General features: G+C 42.5%; 1 protein-coding gene across 1 annotated transcript in view; it reads right to left on the bottom strand.

Moving 5' to 3' along the window:
* The window catches only part of LOC122559510 (A disintegrin and metalloproteinase with thrombospondin motifs 20), a 384,605-nt gene extending 382,370 nt beyond the window's left edge, over positions 1-2,235 (bottom strand). The window contains exons 1-2 of the mRNA XM_043709081.2: positions 1,670-2,235; positions 1,014-1,363 (exon numbers count right to left, since the gene is read on the bottom strand). Of these exons, the coding sequence (XP_043565016.2) occupies positions 1,014-1,363; positions 1,670-1,760 (441 nt within the window). The 5' untranslated portion in view covers positions 1,761-2,235. The remainder of the gene's footprint in view (positions 1-1,013; positions 1,364-1,669) is intronic.
* Positions 2,236-16,694: the final 14,459 nt, after the last annotated feature.

Here is a 16,694-nt window from a genome sequence, read left to right as displayed (position 1 = left end):
TGAGCACTGACAAGTAAGTTTCTTTCAGTCCACCTCCTGCCAGAGCTATTTCTTCTTTATTAACAAATGAAAGAATGTAACTGGGATTTGAAAACAGCTCCAATTGAGCTCTATTGGCAGCAAACACACTGAGCCCCTTGCTCGATTGATCCTTAGAACTAGCTGTGACCATTGAACAGAAATGTACTGGGTCAAGCCCACTTGCCAGTATTGCCTCTTGGGACTTGGCCAATGTCCTCTCTTTCCCCATTTGTTGAGTATGCACCACTGTGAGTGTGGTGCATACTTCCAAACCGTATAACATGTTTAATTTAGAACAGGCGCTGGGATATTTGAGAAGGCTGAGAATCTGACTGCTGCAATTACTGTGGAAATGGCCGGTCAAATTTGTTTTCTGGCGATTATAAACAGGCCGGCCAGAAAGAGACAATCGCACCTCTTTAAAAAGGGGCAGAGTCAGTGACAAGCCAGGCTGCCTGGCCGTGTGGACCTGCTGTACCTGATCGGCCCCATTGGCTGAACTGCTCAACCCGCTCTCCCCTCTGCCAGTTAAAACAGCGGATAACACATCAGCCCAGCGACAGCGATAACAAGCTCCCGAAAGCAGCGGGTTCCAAACTCACCCCATCCCGAAATAGGGGATGATGCCAAGTCGGGGTGCAGTCTAAGTTGAGAAGGACCGATCGCGACACCATGACTGAGAGCCTCTGACGGGCACCCCAGGTCGCGGTCCCTACCTCCGGAGCAGGTGGTCTGAGTTCAAGCCCCAGAGGTCTGCAAATGACATTTGTGGAACCTTCAGTTCTGAAGGAGGAAGTGAAACTCTGCTTTCTCACCCCCACTGTCAGACTTGCTGAGTTTTTTTTTCTCCCCCATCAATGTGTCCCACCCTCCAACTCCAGATAATCCCCTTCTCTAGGAAAACACTTATAGAAATAATCCGTAAGAGTGGAGACAAGAGTGTGGGCAGGAAGGGGCTGCCTTTCCCCCGGTTTCTAGCCCGGTATACTCACAATGCCAGTGCACAGGCTGACCACCACGGTGTGCCGCAACTCGGAGTTGACATGCCCGCTGTAGAAGCAGTGCTTCAGGTCCGAGTCAGGGTGCGGGCTGCCCGGCTCCGCTCTGCCCAAGTGTCTGACCCGGTACGTGGCGGCGATGAAGTCCGAGTGAGCGCTCAGGTTGAGTCGGTAGAGCTGCCCGAAGGCGTGGAACTGGTAGTGAGTCCGGGAGGCCCAGGGTTCCGAGTCCGGGCTCCGCTTCCTCCTCCTGAAGTGATGGGTGTGCGGGAAAGCCTCGCCGAAATCGTTGAGGCGCCTCGGAGAGGTAATCTCATAGGAGCTCAGCTGCCTGACGAAGCTCTCTGTAAGGGGTTTAACACGCTGGTGAGGTTCAACCTTTAGGTCAAAAAGTTAAGGCAATCTCAAACCCCAGCTCATCATTCTATGCTAACAATAATGTGAACAGTCAGTGTGGATCATTTGCAAAACACTCCGTTTCACCGTACGTGACAATAATAAAACAAACTTAAATATAAAACACACCTTCGGTACATTCACCTATTCTAATTTCTCAAACAGATAGAAGTGTGTGTCTACATCTGTCTACAACTCATCCCCCATTCGGATCCGAAACGAATAGAAACCCTGCCACCATAAAGCCACAGTACCTTGTTGAGGATGTAAACGCAATTCTCGAGTAAGAGGTATAAATACAAGCAGTTGACTCAGCAGCCCTTTTACCCAGAGCATCAGCTGCATGGTTTCCCCCGGGGTCTGCAGCACCTTCTCCCGTCTAACACACAAAATGCACTGGCTTTCGATTTGCCCGCAGCAGCAGCAGCACTGGGATGATCAGGAGGGGCAGCCTCGTCGCTTACGTAAAGGTTCTTTGCAGTAACATCCAGCGCTGCAAACCCCCCCTCGATTGCGCCCATTGCCCACACGGACTCATTTCAGCAGCGGGCTCAGGCACACAGAGCTCGCCGTGCCTTGTGCATCCCTCCGCCCTCAGCGAGCGGCTCTCACTCTGTCCGCAGCCCGGCGGGGATGGTGCAAGCTGTCTGCGCATCCATTCATTCTCTCGGCCAGCCCCGCACATCAAACGGGCCGGAACCCGCCCCTTGGGCTTGCAACCTCACCACTCCGCCTCTGCAGCCAGAAACTCACTTCCAGCGAATTTAACCCTTGTTTTCCGCAGCGCAGAGCCGGGTGCGCGCTTTGAAAATACCCCGAGCCCTTGCTGTGCCCGGTAGCCGTCCCTCTGCTGGGAGCACCGACCGTGCAAAATGTTCTTCCAATCCCGTTCACGCTCGTTGCGAACTATGCACGCTCCCCCAGCAGCAGCGAATGCACAGGGAGCTGAGCTTATCGTTGTAAATTACAGTACTGACGCCTTTGAAGTAATAATCAGCTACATGAATCTCTCACTCTGAATGCGAAAGCCGATTCTCAGCAAGACAACATGAAAGACTTGGCGTGATACGTGTCATTAAACTGTGTTCCAGTGCAGCCCTGCTAGACACCGACTCCATGCCCAGAACTCTTGACCAAATCTAGAAAACTGTGAGGAGAGAGCAGGAGAATGGCTTTGACAGAGAGGCCCAGCTGTTGAGTGGTGGAGTGGGTCCAATGGACCATTTGGTCTATTCCCTGCCCCATGTTTCTACTGTCACCACCGGAGATTCCCCAATGTGTTAGGGATCCAGACCTAACTGTTAAACTCCAAGGCAAGGAGATTTGAGCTGGCACCTCTCCCGCATTCACCCAGGCCCTCAGTTGGATGCACCAAAGTTAATGTAAAAACACATGCCTCCCCTCTTTCTCCCGAACCCAAAATGAACTTGTGCTTTAAACAGAAGGAACCAGTTTAGCCAGGCTTTCTTAAATTAACAAATAAGACCGATAAGAAACACTAACATGACGTGTCTACATAAAGAAAGATTAGAACCTGTGTCATAGAATCCCTCTCACAACAGAGTTAACGAGGGATAATTATTCAAATATAACCTACTAATGCTCAACTGCAGGCCAGTGCACACCAGTAGAGTTGAAAATTGCTTGTTAATCCCTATTCTTGTATTCTTCAAATAAAAAAGCACAATGCGTTTGCAGTTTGGAATGTAATCTGCAGATGAGTGTCTACCCCTTGTCTTTGTAATCACAAGAGATCATAATCCAGTATGATTGAAATTTCTTTAGCATCTTTAAGAGTCACACAGATCTGTTGCACAGCCAGATCCCAAATTTACACCTGCAGTTAATTTGTCTAGGCAGCTGTCCTCCTGGATTTAAGAGACAAAAATTCAGGTTGTAATCCATCATGACACTCTGGGCTGAATCTTAACAGGAATAGAGTCAGAGTCATAGAGATGTACAGCATGGAAACAGACCCTTCGGTCCAACCCGTCCACGCCGACCAGATATCCCAACCCAATCTAGTCCCACCTGCCAGCACCCAGCCCATATCCCTCCAAACCCTTCCTATTCATATACCCATCTAAATGCCTCTTAAATGTTGCCATTGTACCAGCCTCCACCACTTCCTCTGGCAGCTCATTCCATACATGTACCAACCTCTGTGTGAAAATGTTGCCCCTTAGGTCTCTTTTATATTTTTCCCCTCTCACCCTAAACCTATGCCCCCTAGTTCTGGACTCCCCAACCCCAGGGGAAAGACTTTGTCTATTTATCCTATCCATGCCCCTCATAATTTTGTAAACCTCTATAAGGTCACCCCTCAGTCTCTGACGCTCCAGGGAAAACACCCCAGCCTGTTCAGCCTCTCCCTATAGCTCAAATCCTCCAACCCTGGCAATATCCTTGTAAATCTTTTCTGAACCCTTTCAAGTTTTACAACATCTTTCCGATAGGAAGGAGACCAGAATTGCACGCAATATTCCAACAGTGGCCTAACCAATGTCTTGTACAGCCGCAACATGACCTCCCAACTCCTGTAACTCAATACTCTGACCAATAAAGGAAAGCATACCAAACGCCTTCTTCACTATCCTATCCACCTGCGACTCCACTTTCAAGGAGCTATGAACCTGCACTCCAAGGTCTCTTTGTTCAGCAACACGCCCTAGGACCTTACCATTAAGTGTATAAGTCCTGCTAAGTCCTGCTAAGATTTGCTTTCCCAAAATGCAGGCCCTCGCATTTATCTGAATTAAACTCCATCTGCCACTTCTCAGCCCATTGGCCCATCTGGTACAGAGCCTGTTGTAATCTGAGGTAACCCTCTTCGCTGTCCACTACACCTCCAATTTTGATGTCATCTGCAAACTTACTAACTGTACCTCTTATGCTCGCATCCAAATAATTTATGTAAATGACAAAAAGTAGAGGACCCAACACCGATCCTTGTGGCACTCCACTGGTCACAGGCCTCCAGTCTGAAAAACAACCCTCCACCACCACCGTCTGTCTTCTACCTTTGAGCCAGTTCTGTATCCAAATGGCTAGTTCTCCCTTTATTCCATGAGATCTAACCTTGCTAATCAGTCTCCCATGGGGAACCTTGTCAAACGCCTTACTGAAGTCAATATAGATCACATCTACTGCTCTGCCCTCATCAATCTTCTTTGTTACTTCTTCAAAAAACTCAATTAAATTTGTGAGACATGATTTCCCACGCACAAAGCCATGTTGACTATCCCTAATCAGTCCTTACCTTTCCAAATACATGTACATCCTGTCCCTCAGGATTCCCTCCAACAACTTGCCCACCACTGAGGTCAGGCTCACCTGTCTATAGTTCCCTGGCTTGTCTTTACTGCCCTTCTTAAACAGTGGCACCACGTTTGCCAATCTCCAGTCTTCCGGCACCTCACCTGTGACTATCGATGATACAAATATCTCAGCAAGAGGCCCAGCAATCACTTCTCTAGCTTCCCACAGAGTTCTCTGCTACACCTGATCAGGTCCTGGGGATTTATCCACCTTTAACCGTTTCAAGACATCCAGCACTTCCTCTTCTGTAATATGGGCATTTTGCAAGATATCACCATCTATTTCCCTACAGTCTATATCTTCCATATCCTTTTCCACAGTAAATACTGATGCAAAATATTCATTTAGTATCTCCCCCATTTTCTGTGGCTCCACACAAAGGCCACCTTGCTGATCTTTGAGGGGCCCTATTCTCTCCCTAGTTACCCTTTTGTCCTTAATGTATTTGTAAAAACCCTTTGATGGCTGTGCAAAGTTTGGCAAATGCTTGGCATAGTGAGTTTCTCCCCCTAATGAGATTTCCCATGCATTCATCCTAAATTTGCCTCATTTGTCATGCTCCACAACCCTTGTTCAATTCTGCCACTCGCCACTGCTGGATCCTTGTGGGATTCCTGGTGTCGCACTATACTTAAAAGGCCATTGGTGCACCCAGTCAATCATGGTCAGCCCTGAGTTGCGTTGCACAGTTGTGTCATTTGCCCAGGATGTGACACATAAGGGAAAACTGGCATCCCACTATGCTCACAGGCAGAGGTTGACAGGGTGGTCTATGGATGGGTTATCCTCTTCTCAGAAGATTAGCAGAGGAGACCACGATACCAGACCATTCCAGCCTGGTCTGTGGTTGCCACCTGTGTCAACATGAGCTCAACTATCCAGAGAAACACCCAGCAGTGTTGGAAGAAGGTCAATAACCTTCTTCACTCTGCCGTCATAAGTGGCACTACTTTCTCTCTGTTGCCACACACTCACTAACTTGGCAACTCCACCCACCTCCTATCAAGGCTCATGCACTATCATTCTCATTAATGCATGCAAACTCTTCCCTCACTTGCTCTTGTGCTCGGACTCTCTACCTGAAGCGTTTCTCCCTTAACTGACGACTACTCCTGTTCCATTTTGAGACACATTGAAGCACACATACAGTGTTGTTAGTGCAGGTGACTGGCACTGCTGGAAGTGTGAGACAGACATGGTGTGGTACTGTACAGCCACACATTCACTGCTGACAACCACGACAAGTCACCTAGCTTTCTGTCTGCACTGCACAGCAAGGCAAGACAGAAGTATCATGAGTATTTAATCTAAAGTTAAAAGAAAGAACTTAGATATCTTGCATGACTTCAGGATCCCAAGATATTTTTGAAGCACAGTTACTGTCAGAGTGTAAGGATTACAGCAAGTGATTTTCATTCACAAGCTCCCACAAATAGAAATCAGAAAAATGACCAAATATTTATAATTTTTCAATTTATTGCAGTTGTTGAGGGTTAAATGAGGACTAGGACACTGGAGAGAATACCTCACTCATCTCGTGGGATCTTCACAGAAAAGCCCTTAGTTTACTATTTCATCCAAGTGATAGCATCTTCCTCAGACTCCACTGAAGGGTCAGCCTGGGACACAAAGTGAGAAATCAACTCACACTGACATTCCCTACTGAATCAGAACTGGGACCAAATGTACAGGGAAGTACTGCATCCACACAAATATAGCACAACAAAATGGCAATGTCTATTGGTATGGCCATCACTGAAAAGCAACTTTCCATTCTCCAGATATTAAAGTCAGCTCTCAATCAACTGCAGAGAGAAACAGTGCGAGACCACCTGAGCTACGACCATAGAGACTCTTGCCACTAAGACTGCATACTACTAGGAGTAAAGCAATGTTCAAAAAGTGCTCAGCTGTCCTTTGTCACATGGATACTTTTTACTTGTAAAGCAAAGACAACAAAGATACAATGTTCATCTGTTCTCAAAGAGTGAGTTTTAACTGTCAGGAGGGGAGTTTGAATTGACCAAACACTTCCAATATTCCCTCTTGGGTAGTTTCCCTGGAACTAAGAATTTGCAAACCCTAGTTTGCATATACCCTCAAAGGCTGTCATGATCCTTTTATTGTTTAAAATCTGTTTTGCTTGTACAAAATATTTTTCCCTTAATACAGAAACCAGAGTGGGGCTTCACCCATGTAGTGCAGTACATTATGGTGTCAGAACACTCTTTATGCAAATTGGAACTGAACAATGTACAGCCAGTGTATATGAGATTACTGGTCCAAAAGCTAATTTAGAAGCTTCACGTGGGCATTAATGGGTCATTCAGTTCAACCGAGTGCTAGACTGATAATTTTCATTTTCAGTGTTTGTAAGTAAGAACTTGATCTGCTGGGGAGCAATTGTTGTACAATTATGTGTATGCTGTGTATTTGCTTTCCTAAAGATCTTGTGGTACAGTGGTAGCATGGCCCTACCTCTGGACCTGAAGGTGTGGGTTCAAGCCCCACTTGCCCAGAGGTGTGTTATGACACATTAGGACAGGTTGATTCAAATATTTATCTTCACTTTCCTGTTCATTATTGGGCACAGAGACCTGGGATAGTACAGGTCAAATGTTTGAACCATACAAGTGCACCTAGACACTAAAAGTTTTAATTGAGATCATAACCACAGTACTAATTATATAAAAAGTGGTATGGGAGGTTTACTGTTGCTGCAGTTCTTTCATCTAACTCTGGGGCTTGGAACACAAGAATTAGAATTGGACATCCAACTCCTTGAGTTTGGTTTCTTTTTGTTCATTATGTTTTTGGCTTTATTTTGGAGGTATGTGTGGTAATCAGACCTCAGGGATTTGTTTTGCTGGATTGTGATGTGGAAGGTAATTTGGAATGCAAGAATGATTACACTTCAAAAATACTCCATTTGCTGCAGAGTATTTTGGTGTGCCCTAAGATAATGAAATTCAAGGTTTTTTTCTTTAACTAAGTTGTAGCTAATCTCTCTGCCAGAGAAGGTCTCCTCTGGGAAAATGGGAGTACAAAATGATCCCTAAGATTGCGTGAGAATTTATGAATGGTCCATTGCTAAGAAAGCCTTCATCTCCAAAACTTTAGCTGATCTCAATCACTAACAAAACCTCTCACAGATTTCTGAAAACAAAGATGATGGTGAACAAGCTTTATGTTGAGTGTGTAATGACCAGCTTCAGGAAATGTCCTGAATTCTATCAAATACTTGGATCAGAACAGATAAAGCATTTTCCTTACATTATTGGAAAGCTGTCTCCTTAGATGATGCAGATAGTCTAAAATTCACTCATCACTCCAATCATATTGCTACACTTATGAATGCTTTAGTTTCACTGTCAGGCATGCGTTTGAGTTGAAACTAAATTTTACAGAATAGTTCAGTGTACCAAAGTGAATAATTATAATACATATACAAAGTATAAGTCACAAATTAATAATGATTAAGGCTTCAGGTAAAGTCATGTGCAATATATGTTGAGATATGTTTGATAAAATAACAAACAAAAAGCCCTTTTCTATATTGTTTTAGTTATTGGTGTAGTTTTATCCCATATTCATAGATTATCTCTCCCCTCTGATTGACAGGAATTTAACACTTTACCGGATCACAACAAATGAATGTATCAAAAAATAACTGGACAAATAAAAATTTATATGAGGCATTTTAAAGTAATTGTCAGATCTTACTAGCTGCTTATTTAAGGAATTTTGATGAGTTAGTGTGGAACTCTATATCTAGAAAGCAAATACGTCACACAATAACTGGGGGGCTTTGGCAGAAGTTAGTGGAAGATCCTATAGTTTAGTAGCTGAGGCTTGGAACTATAGAGGGACTACTTTGTTCTGACCTCAGTGCAGCAGAGAAATAAAATGGAGGGAATATGGCTATGATTTTCAGACACCATGCTGCTGTGTGCCATATTCAACCATCACTTACTTGGGAAGTTACTGATGTAAAATAAGCTTAACCAAATGAGATTCTTAACCTCAAGCCCCATGGAGGAAGTATTGGAAAGCCATGCTGAATGTCAAAGGAGACAATAGCAAAGTTGGAGATAAGGCATTCAATAATATTTTGAATGAAAGGAAATGTATGTTCTTCTAAGATGCAACTGCATACAAAAAACAAACTCTGTAATTAACAAATCTTAATGGACCAATTATTGAATCACATGTTCCCACTGATTGTAACATATCTAATTTAGGAGGTTTGTTTCCTTCCCATTCTTCAATAAAAGTAATGCAAATGTTGGAAACAGATAATGCTGAAAATACTCAGCAGGTGAGGTAGGAAATACGGAAAGAATTCACCTTTAGGGTTGATCACCTTTCAACAGAAGTTGATAAAGCTACGAATGTACCGAGGCAGGGAAATAAAGTGTGGGATAGAACAAAAGAGAAGGCTAGAAGGCAGGAGAGATGAAATGACAAACAGAATGGTGGTGAAATGCTGAAGGTGATGCCTATGGGACATGTGGAAGGTTAAACATGGGTCTAGATGAGGTGCAACTGGGTGAAATAGAATCACCACAAAGCTATCATCCAAAGACAAAAACAAGTGGTCGCAGAGGTTATGGTCTGAAATGGTTGAACTCAATGTTGAGTCTTGATGACAATGACATGAAAGATGAGTTGCTTTTTCTTAAGTTTACATTGGGATTCAGTGTTTGGGGCTGAGAACATAGCAATCAATGTGAAAAGGGAACAGAGACTCGAAAGCTTGGGGTCACATTTGTGGATTGAACAGAGATGCTTGTTAATATGGTTAGCCAATACTAGATTGACCTCTTCAATATAGTACATGTAAATTGTGATTTCACCTGGAAGGAATATGTGGATCCTGGGACTGTGAGAAGGGAGATTGTAAAAGGACAGATGCTGTATATATCCCACGCTTGCACAAGAACATGTTGTCACTAGAGGAGAGGTTTTTGAAAGTGATTGAGAAATGAACACATGTATTGCAGAAGGAATGGTCTCTTCTGAATGCTAGAAGGAGAGAAGATGGAAAGATATGCCTTGTTGTGCCATATAGGTGGTGAGAATTGGCAGATGATATATTGAATATGGAGGGGGACATGTTGGACGATGAATACAACGAAAGCCCCAACGTAACTGAGAAAAGAGGGATTGGAGTGAAATCAGAAGTCTGGAAGATGGGGTATAGAGTCCTTGCAGGAAGCAGGGTGAGATGAAGTGGAGTTAAAGTAGCACTGGGAGTCAATGGCTCATGTTGGAAATTAATCAAGAGTCTTTCAACAACAACCCCCTCCACCCCCCCCCCCCCCCCCCCCCCACCACACCACCTCAAAAAAAGAGACAGTGATTTTCAGAAAGTGTAGACAAGATTGGAGATAGATAATAAGAAAGAGAGAATTCAGTGGAAATTGAAAGCAAAGTTAATGAAATTTTCCAGTTCATAGTGAGAGCGGGAAATGGCACCAATCTTGAGCACGCCAGTTCTAACAGAGTAACAGTTATGCAAATAGATTACATCATCTCTCATGCAATTGAGTAAATGGATTATTGTTCTGGCTAAAATCAATGTTCTCAGCAAAATGGGGAATGCTGCAAGACTTAGTCTTCTGAGTATGAGCTAGGTCATCAGCCAGAGTGCAGGAAAGCAGCAGCAATTGAAGACTAACAGATAAGTGCTTGCATCAATGCAACAAATTTCCCAGGTCCATCATTAATCAACAAGACTAAAGAATAGAAACACACTTTACATCAATAAATATTATTACCAAAGTCAACATGGTTTATACTTGGCAGCACAATACTGTATTTGTCTATAACTGGTGAAAAGGGCAATGAGGATAGTAGTTTCACTTTACCCACACATACAGCATCCATTGTTTCAATTAACTCAGCCAGAATGGGATTCCAAAAGATCACAACTGTTAGGAAGGAAGGAACACACAATAGCAAAAGTTGCTTCTACATGTTCCTGATTCAGATTACTTTAATTTCCTTCCCTTAAATTATGCACAGCTAAATTTTTTCTGATCGCATTTTTTAAAAGATATCTGTGGCTAAAGATTCCATAATTACATTATCATAATGATGTAGTGTTATGATTCATTGTCCTTTGTGTTTTTAATACTCTTACAGGCACAAGCCATTATTTTCAAAGAAGTAAATGATTTTAAAAGGGAAATCATCACTTGTGGCTTGGTAAGCTATTGGCATCGCAGAAGTATGTTTCACTCGAATGATACCTGGGCTAAAACAGATACATATGAGGACAAGTTGTGTAAACAAGGCTTGTATTTCTTTAAATGCAGAAGATGAAGAAATACTCTAACCAAGGTATTTCAATTAAACATTTGAAAACTAACATTGAAAAGTTTTTGTGAAGCAAAACGACAAGGTAAGTGGAATTGAGGTACAAGTCAAGCAGGATATAATTGTATGGCAGAACAACTTCAAATAGCTGGATTCAGTCTAATCCTGTCACAGTGTTCCTATGATTCTTATTGATGTAAAAGCTATACATACCTGAGGGTTGAAAATGTGACATGCAAAAGAATGGAAGTTGCTTCAGAAATGTATTTAGTCTCCCAGATTTTTACATTCTGGAAATGACAGCTAGGAGTAAATTCAGTGGTCAAGTATACCTAGATTGATGGTATTGATGGCACAATTGGCAGAATTAGACAGGGTTTAGATTAGTCTTACAACAGCGATTTCTGAACACTGCTGAATTTTCAACCTCTGCTGTACATTTTAAAACTGGGTATTTCTTATAGGAGGGAAAACTGGGCAGAGACGTATCCACAAAATATGTGCACCCATCACTGGATGGTTTCAGAACATCTTTGTCAGACAGCAAGAAATACTTCAACCACCAATCCCGAAAGCTTCAGGCGTGTGTGAAAACTCTATTGGAGAAAGGGTAGAAAATAGATTAAAAAGAGCAAAATTTAAAAAAATATAGAATCAATCATAGAATCCTTACAATGTCAAAACAGGCCCTTTGGCCGAACAAGTCCACACCAGCCTTCCAAAGAGTAACCCACCCAGACCCATCACTCTACACTCACCCCTGACTAATGCACCTAACCTACACATCCCTGAACACTATGGGCAATTTAGCATGGCCGATTCATCTAACCTGCACATCTTTGGATTGTGGGAGGAAACTCACGCAGACACAGGGAGAATGTACAAACTCCACACAGACAGTTGTCCAAGGCTGGAATCAAACCTGGGTCCCTGGCGCTGTGAAGCAGCAATGCTAACCACTGAACCAGTGTACCACCCAAATGTGGTAACTTTAACCTGAACACAAATTAATCCCTTCTTATTACAATATGTCAGAACAAAATAATTAAGAAACATTGCAATCGCTAGATTTTTAAAAAAGGCTATTTCCATCTAGTTTGCTTTCTCAATTTCAGGTAATAGACTTGTTGATAAAGTACAGCATTTGTAATCAGTTAGTCCTCAATTTGAGGATGCCAACAACCTTGGGTGGTGAGTTTCTGGCACATGCCTTCATGTGACAATTTTCAAGTGGCAGATATTTAGGATGATGGAGCAGAACATCCTGTAAAGGTTGTAGGGTCCAGGCAGCAGGAATTGCTTCCTTTCTTTCCCTTTCTACCTTTGCTGTACCTCATTACGAATATTTTGAGATTCAAAGCATGCTGCAGCATTTTGGACAAATTGGTGCCATTCGATGCACATGGCAGTAAACTCCTCCCAGTCAACAAGATCAATGCTGCCAGGTTTTAAAGGGAAATCCAAAGGGTCTTCGAAGTGTTTTCTTCATTCCTTCCTGGAATATTGTTCCTCTGAGGGTTAAGAGAACACAACTTGGTGGGGGAAATGATTTTCATCTTTGCAGACACAATAGACACTCCATCAAGATTGACTTTGCAGAAGTGCCAGTAACATAGTAAATCAGTCCCTGCCAATTACTCTACAGCACACATGATGTGAGGACAATCCCAGCAATGAAGGCCTTTGGGAATCAAGGATACAAAGTGATATGTTTTCCTCTCGAGCATGCTGCACAACCACATTACATGTCTCCAATTATTACCATTATACCAAAATATTATTTTCGGAAAGAAGTCTATTTAATTTGCACTTGAATAAAAGAAGGGTGGCATGGTGATTCAGCAGTTCGCAGTGCTGTCTCACAGCACCAGGGACCTGGGTTCAATTCCACCCTCAGGCGACTGTCTGCATGGGTTTCCTTCGGGTACTCCAGTTTCCTCCCACAATCCAAATATGCGCAGGTTAGGTGGATTAGCCTTGGGAAATGCAGGGTTGCAGGGATTGGGTAGAATGCTCTCTGGAGTCAGAGTGGACTTGATTGGCTGAATGGTCTGTTCCCACAGTGTAGGGATTCTATAAAATCAATACCAACTGCTTCCATTATCATCCTTGGGAGTCTATTTCATAGATAAACAACTCACTCGCTGAGAACACTTTTCATACTTCCCACATCTTATGGTTTTTAGAAGAAACATTCATTCAGCTATATTCCTTTTTTGGCTGAGTTATAACAGCTCTTTTTAAACATCTCAACAGTTAACGTATATTGACATTTTAATGTCTATAATTACAATATGAATTCCTGCCTTCACCTTATCTAATTATATTTTCCAACTCAAAATGAATCAGTAATACAAAGTATAACAGGCTAAACATCATTGTCCAGCTCCGGCACTGAGTAATGAATAACCCAGTCAGTAAAGAGAGTGTAAATGTGAACAAAGCCACCATTTTATCACAGAAGGGAATACCCTGGCACAGGTAAGATAGAATTACCTGATCTCTTGTCACAACGTATGGAAATCAGGAGAATTTGGGACAAAATACACTGAGTCAATTAGTGACATCACTAACTCTGAACAAGATTCTGGATGGGAGTTGAACAATTGACTAGAAATAGCATATATTTGTGCACATTCGTCAGCTCCGTACATCAGCAGTTTGAAGTAATATTTGTTGAATTGATCACAGTGGGAATGTTCACTTGTCTGACATTGCTGTTCTGTACATGGGGGCTGCAGTTCAGACAAAACTCATAATTGTTTCAGTTACAAAGTGTGGGGCCAGCACTGATATGTCACTTGCCACAACCTCCAAAATGTGCCAACATGTGTTATAGCCACTAAAGAACTTTTGAAATTACGATTGTAGTGTAGGGGGGAGAGAGGCAGCAGTCAGTTTTGTCCAGCAAGTTGGGAATCGGTGTGACAATGGAAGGATTTCTACCAATATGGTCCAGTCTGTTCTTTATGTCTGGCCAGGTTCAGTCAGTAAACATTGTCACCTCCACTCTACTAGTAATGTGGATGTAAGCATGGTCGTGTCACTCCTCTCTCAGACGATTCTGTCTATCTCATGCTTAGATCACCAGTTATCTCAATAACTAATTTACATTAAGCCCTTATACGACAGCAAGATCCCATAAATTACTGTATGACATTAAATCATTGAATAATCTCAGTGTGGACAGAGGTCATTCAGCCCACTGAGTCTGCACCAAACCTTCAAAGGGCATCCCACCCTGACCCTGTCCCCTTAACCCCACATTTATCCTGGCTGACTTGCACATAACTAGACACTACAGGGCAATTTAGAGGGGCCAATCCACCCTAACCTGCACATCTTTGGACTGTGGGAGGAAACCAGAGCACTCCATGGAAACCCATACACATGGGGAGAATGCACAAACATACACACAGTCACCCAAGGCTAGAATGGAACCCAGGTCCCCAGCACTGTGAGGCAGCAGTGCTAAACATTACCCGTGCCGCCCCAAAATATTTTAAATTGAAAATATTCCTCGGCTACTGATTGCAGAATATATATAAGCCAGCGAGAACATACCTGCTCTTCCTCAAAATATAGATTTTTACACCTGCATGATTGGACAGGGGTACCTGTTTCAACATCTCGTCTGAAAGACAGCAATCCCAGCAGTGCAGCACACTGTCAGTAATGCTCTGAAGTGCTAATAGTGTTGATACACTGACACTGATGTGGGACTTGATCATACAAACTACTGGCAAAAAATGCTGCCACTGAGCAATCACTAACATGCTAAACATTCACATTAGCTAGAAGTCAATCATGAGGCTGTAGTTTAATCAAAGGAGGTCTATTATAACCTGTCTAAGTGAAGCTCCAGCTTGCCATCCAAATTTCCACGATTTAATTCCTGCCCTTCCTAGTGTGTGTTGGTCTCCCTGGCAGCAGACTTAAAGTTGGCATTTCAGAATAAAAAGGCCAGGTCTGAGGAAGTTGTATTACTTAACCAAAGTGATCAGGAATAGATCAGGAAATCCATAATTAAAAAAAAATAAAAAATATGCCATAAAAATATTCTTAAAAAGCTTTAATCCTATTGGTTTTAGCAAATTTGAAGATGTATCAGAAAAATGTGAACAAAAACAAAAAGACAGTTTTCTGATTATATTCATTGAAGAACTGTCTGGAAGAGTTCATGTGGAAGATTTGTTTCAATCTGTATCAGAAAGCTAAACGATATAGGAAAACGAATATCTCAAACCAGTTCTGATGTTCGACAGAAGAGCTTATTGTGATCACACCCCCGTCAGGATGTGCTGTGTCTTGATGCCATTAGCAACTGGGGTGAAGGTAAAATTGCCATAGTACAACTCTCCAGCTAGAGAGAGACACCACGCCTCAGGTGAGGGGTGAGCTTGCGAAGGAGAGTCCTTCATGGTGACTTCAGCTGGGGTGGGAATTAAACCTGTGCTATTAGTCTCACTCTGTCTCGCAAACCAGCCATCCAGCCAACCAAGCTAACCGACCCCCAATTCGCAAATTTGCAAATGGCAGATTTATAGCTGACAAGAAGAACATCTGCTTTTTGTGTCTTATGTAGCAAAATTGCAAACCGATTTAGAAAGAACTGCAATTTATTACACATCACGATCAAAATAATCTCCCTTCTTGTACATGGCAAAAATGGATAATAAGTTGCCCTAGTCCAGTTATAGATTCTTCACACACACGTGAAAAAAGAAAACTGACAAGCAATTAAATGCAATATCGCAAATCCTTTATTTTACAGTTATTTTTTTTTAACATATCCTACCAAATAAAACTTGCAATATGGATCAGCCATATTTCCTGATGAAGGGCTTTTGCCCAAAACATCGATTTTCCTGATCCTTGGATGCTGCCTGACCTGCTGTCCTTTTCCAGCACCACACTCTCAACTCTAATCTCCAGAATCTGTCGTATTCACTTTCACCTATATGGATCAGCCACCGATTTGTGAAAAAAAACTAACCTGATTTCATTTAATTCTACATGAGGTGACAAGTTGTAAGGCCATGTGGATTGACCTCAAATTCTGAGTAAACAAACAATATTCCTTACCCTTGTGTTTTGAGACACTTCCTAGACTAAGCATAATTTCCCAAATGGGATCAAATGTGTAATTGTGCATGTATCCCTTTCACTTTTTGAAAGGCATTTTCACATTATTTCCAAGGAATATTGTGCAGGTAAATGCTGTGAACTTTTGTGCAATGTGTATGCAAAATCTAACCTTTCCCTCTGCAGAAGTTATTTTAACATTTTGTGAATTATCTTGGACTTATTAGATCAGTAAAGATCTACAAAATTTTGTTGCACTTAATTTTTCATCAAACATTCAGAAATCTTCCACAACACCAGGATTTTGAGAGGGTGGGGTGAATTCTTTGTTCATTCTGCTTATTATTTGGACTTTCTCACAAAGCTCCAGATATTTGCAACTAACTCCATCCCTTCTATACCTAATCACCCAAATTGAACAAGATGTCCTGTAATGATTTTAAACAGTGCTTCTCACCTATAATTAAGGGCTACAGGGAGAATGCGGGTAAGTGGAGTTGAAATGCCCATCAGCCAAGATTGAATGGTGGAGTGGACTCGATGGGCCGAATGGCC

This window comes from Chiloscyllium plagiosum, unplaced genomic scaffold (genome assembly GCF_037043375.1).
Source record: "Chiloscyllium plagiosum isolate Xiang-an unplaced genomic scaffold, Cpla_swu_hap1 HiC_scaffold_19, whole genome shotgun sequence".
Lineage (NCBI taxonomy): Eukaryota > Metazoa > Chordata > Chondrichthyes > Orectolobiformes > Hemiscylliidae > Chiloscyllium > Chiloscyllium plagiosum.
This window is presented reverse-complemented; position numbering and strand designations above follow the sequence as displayed.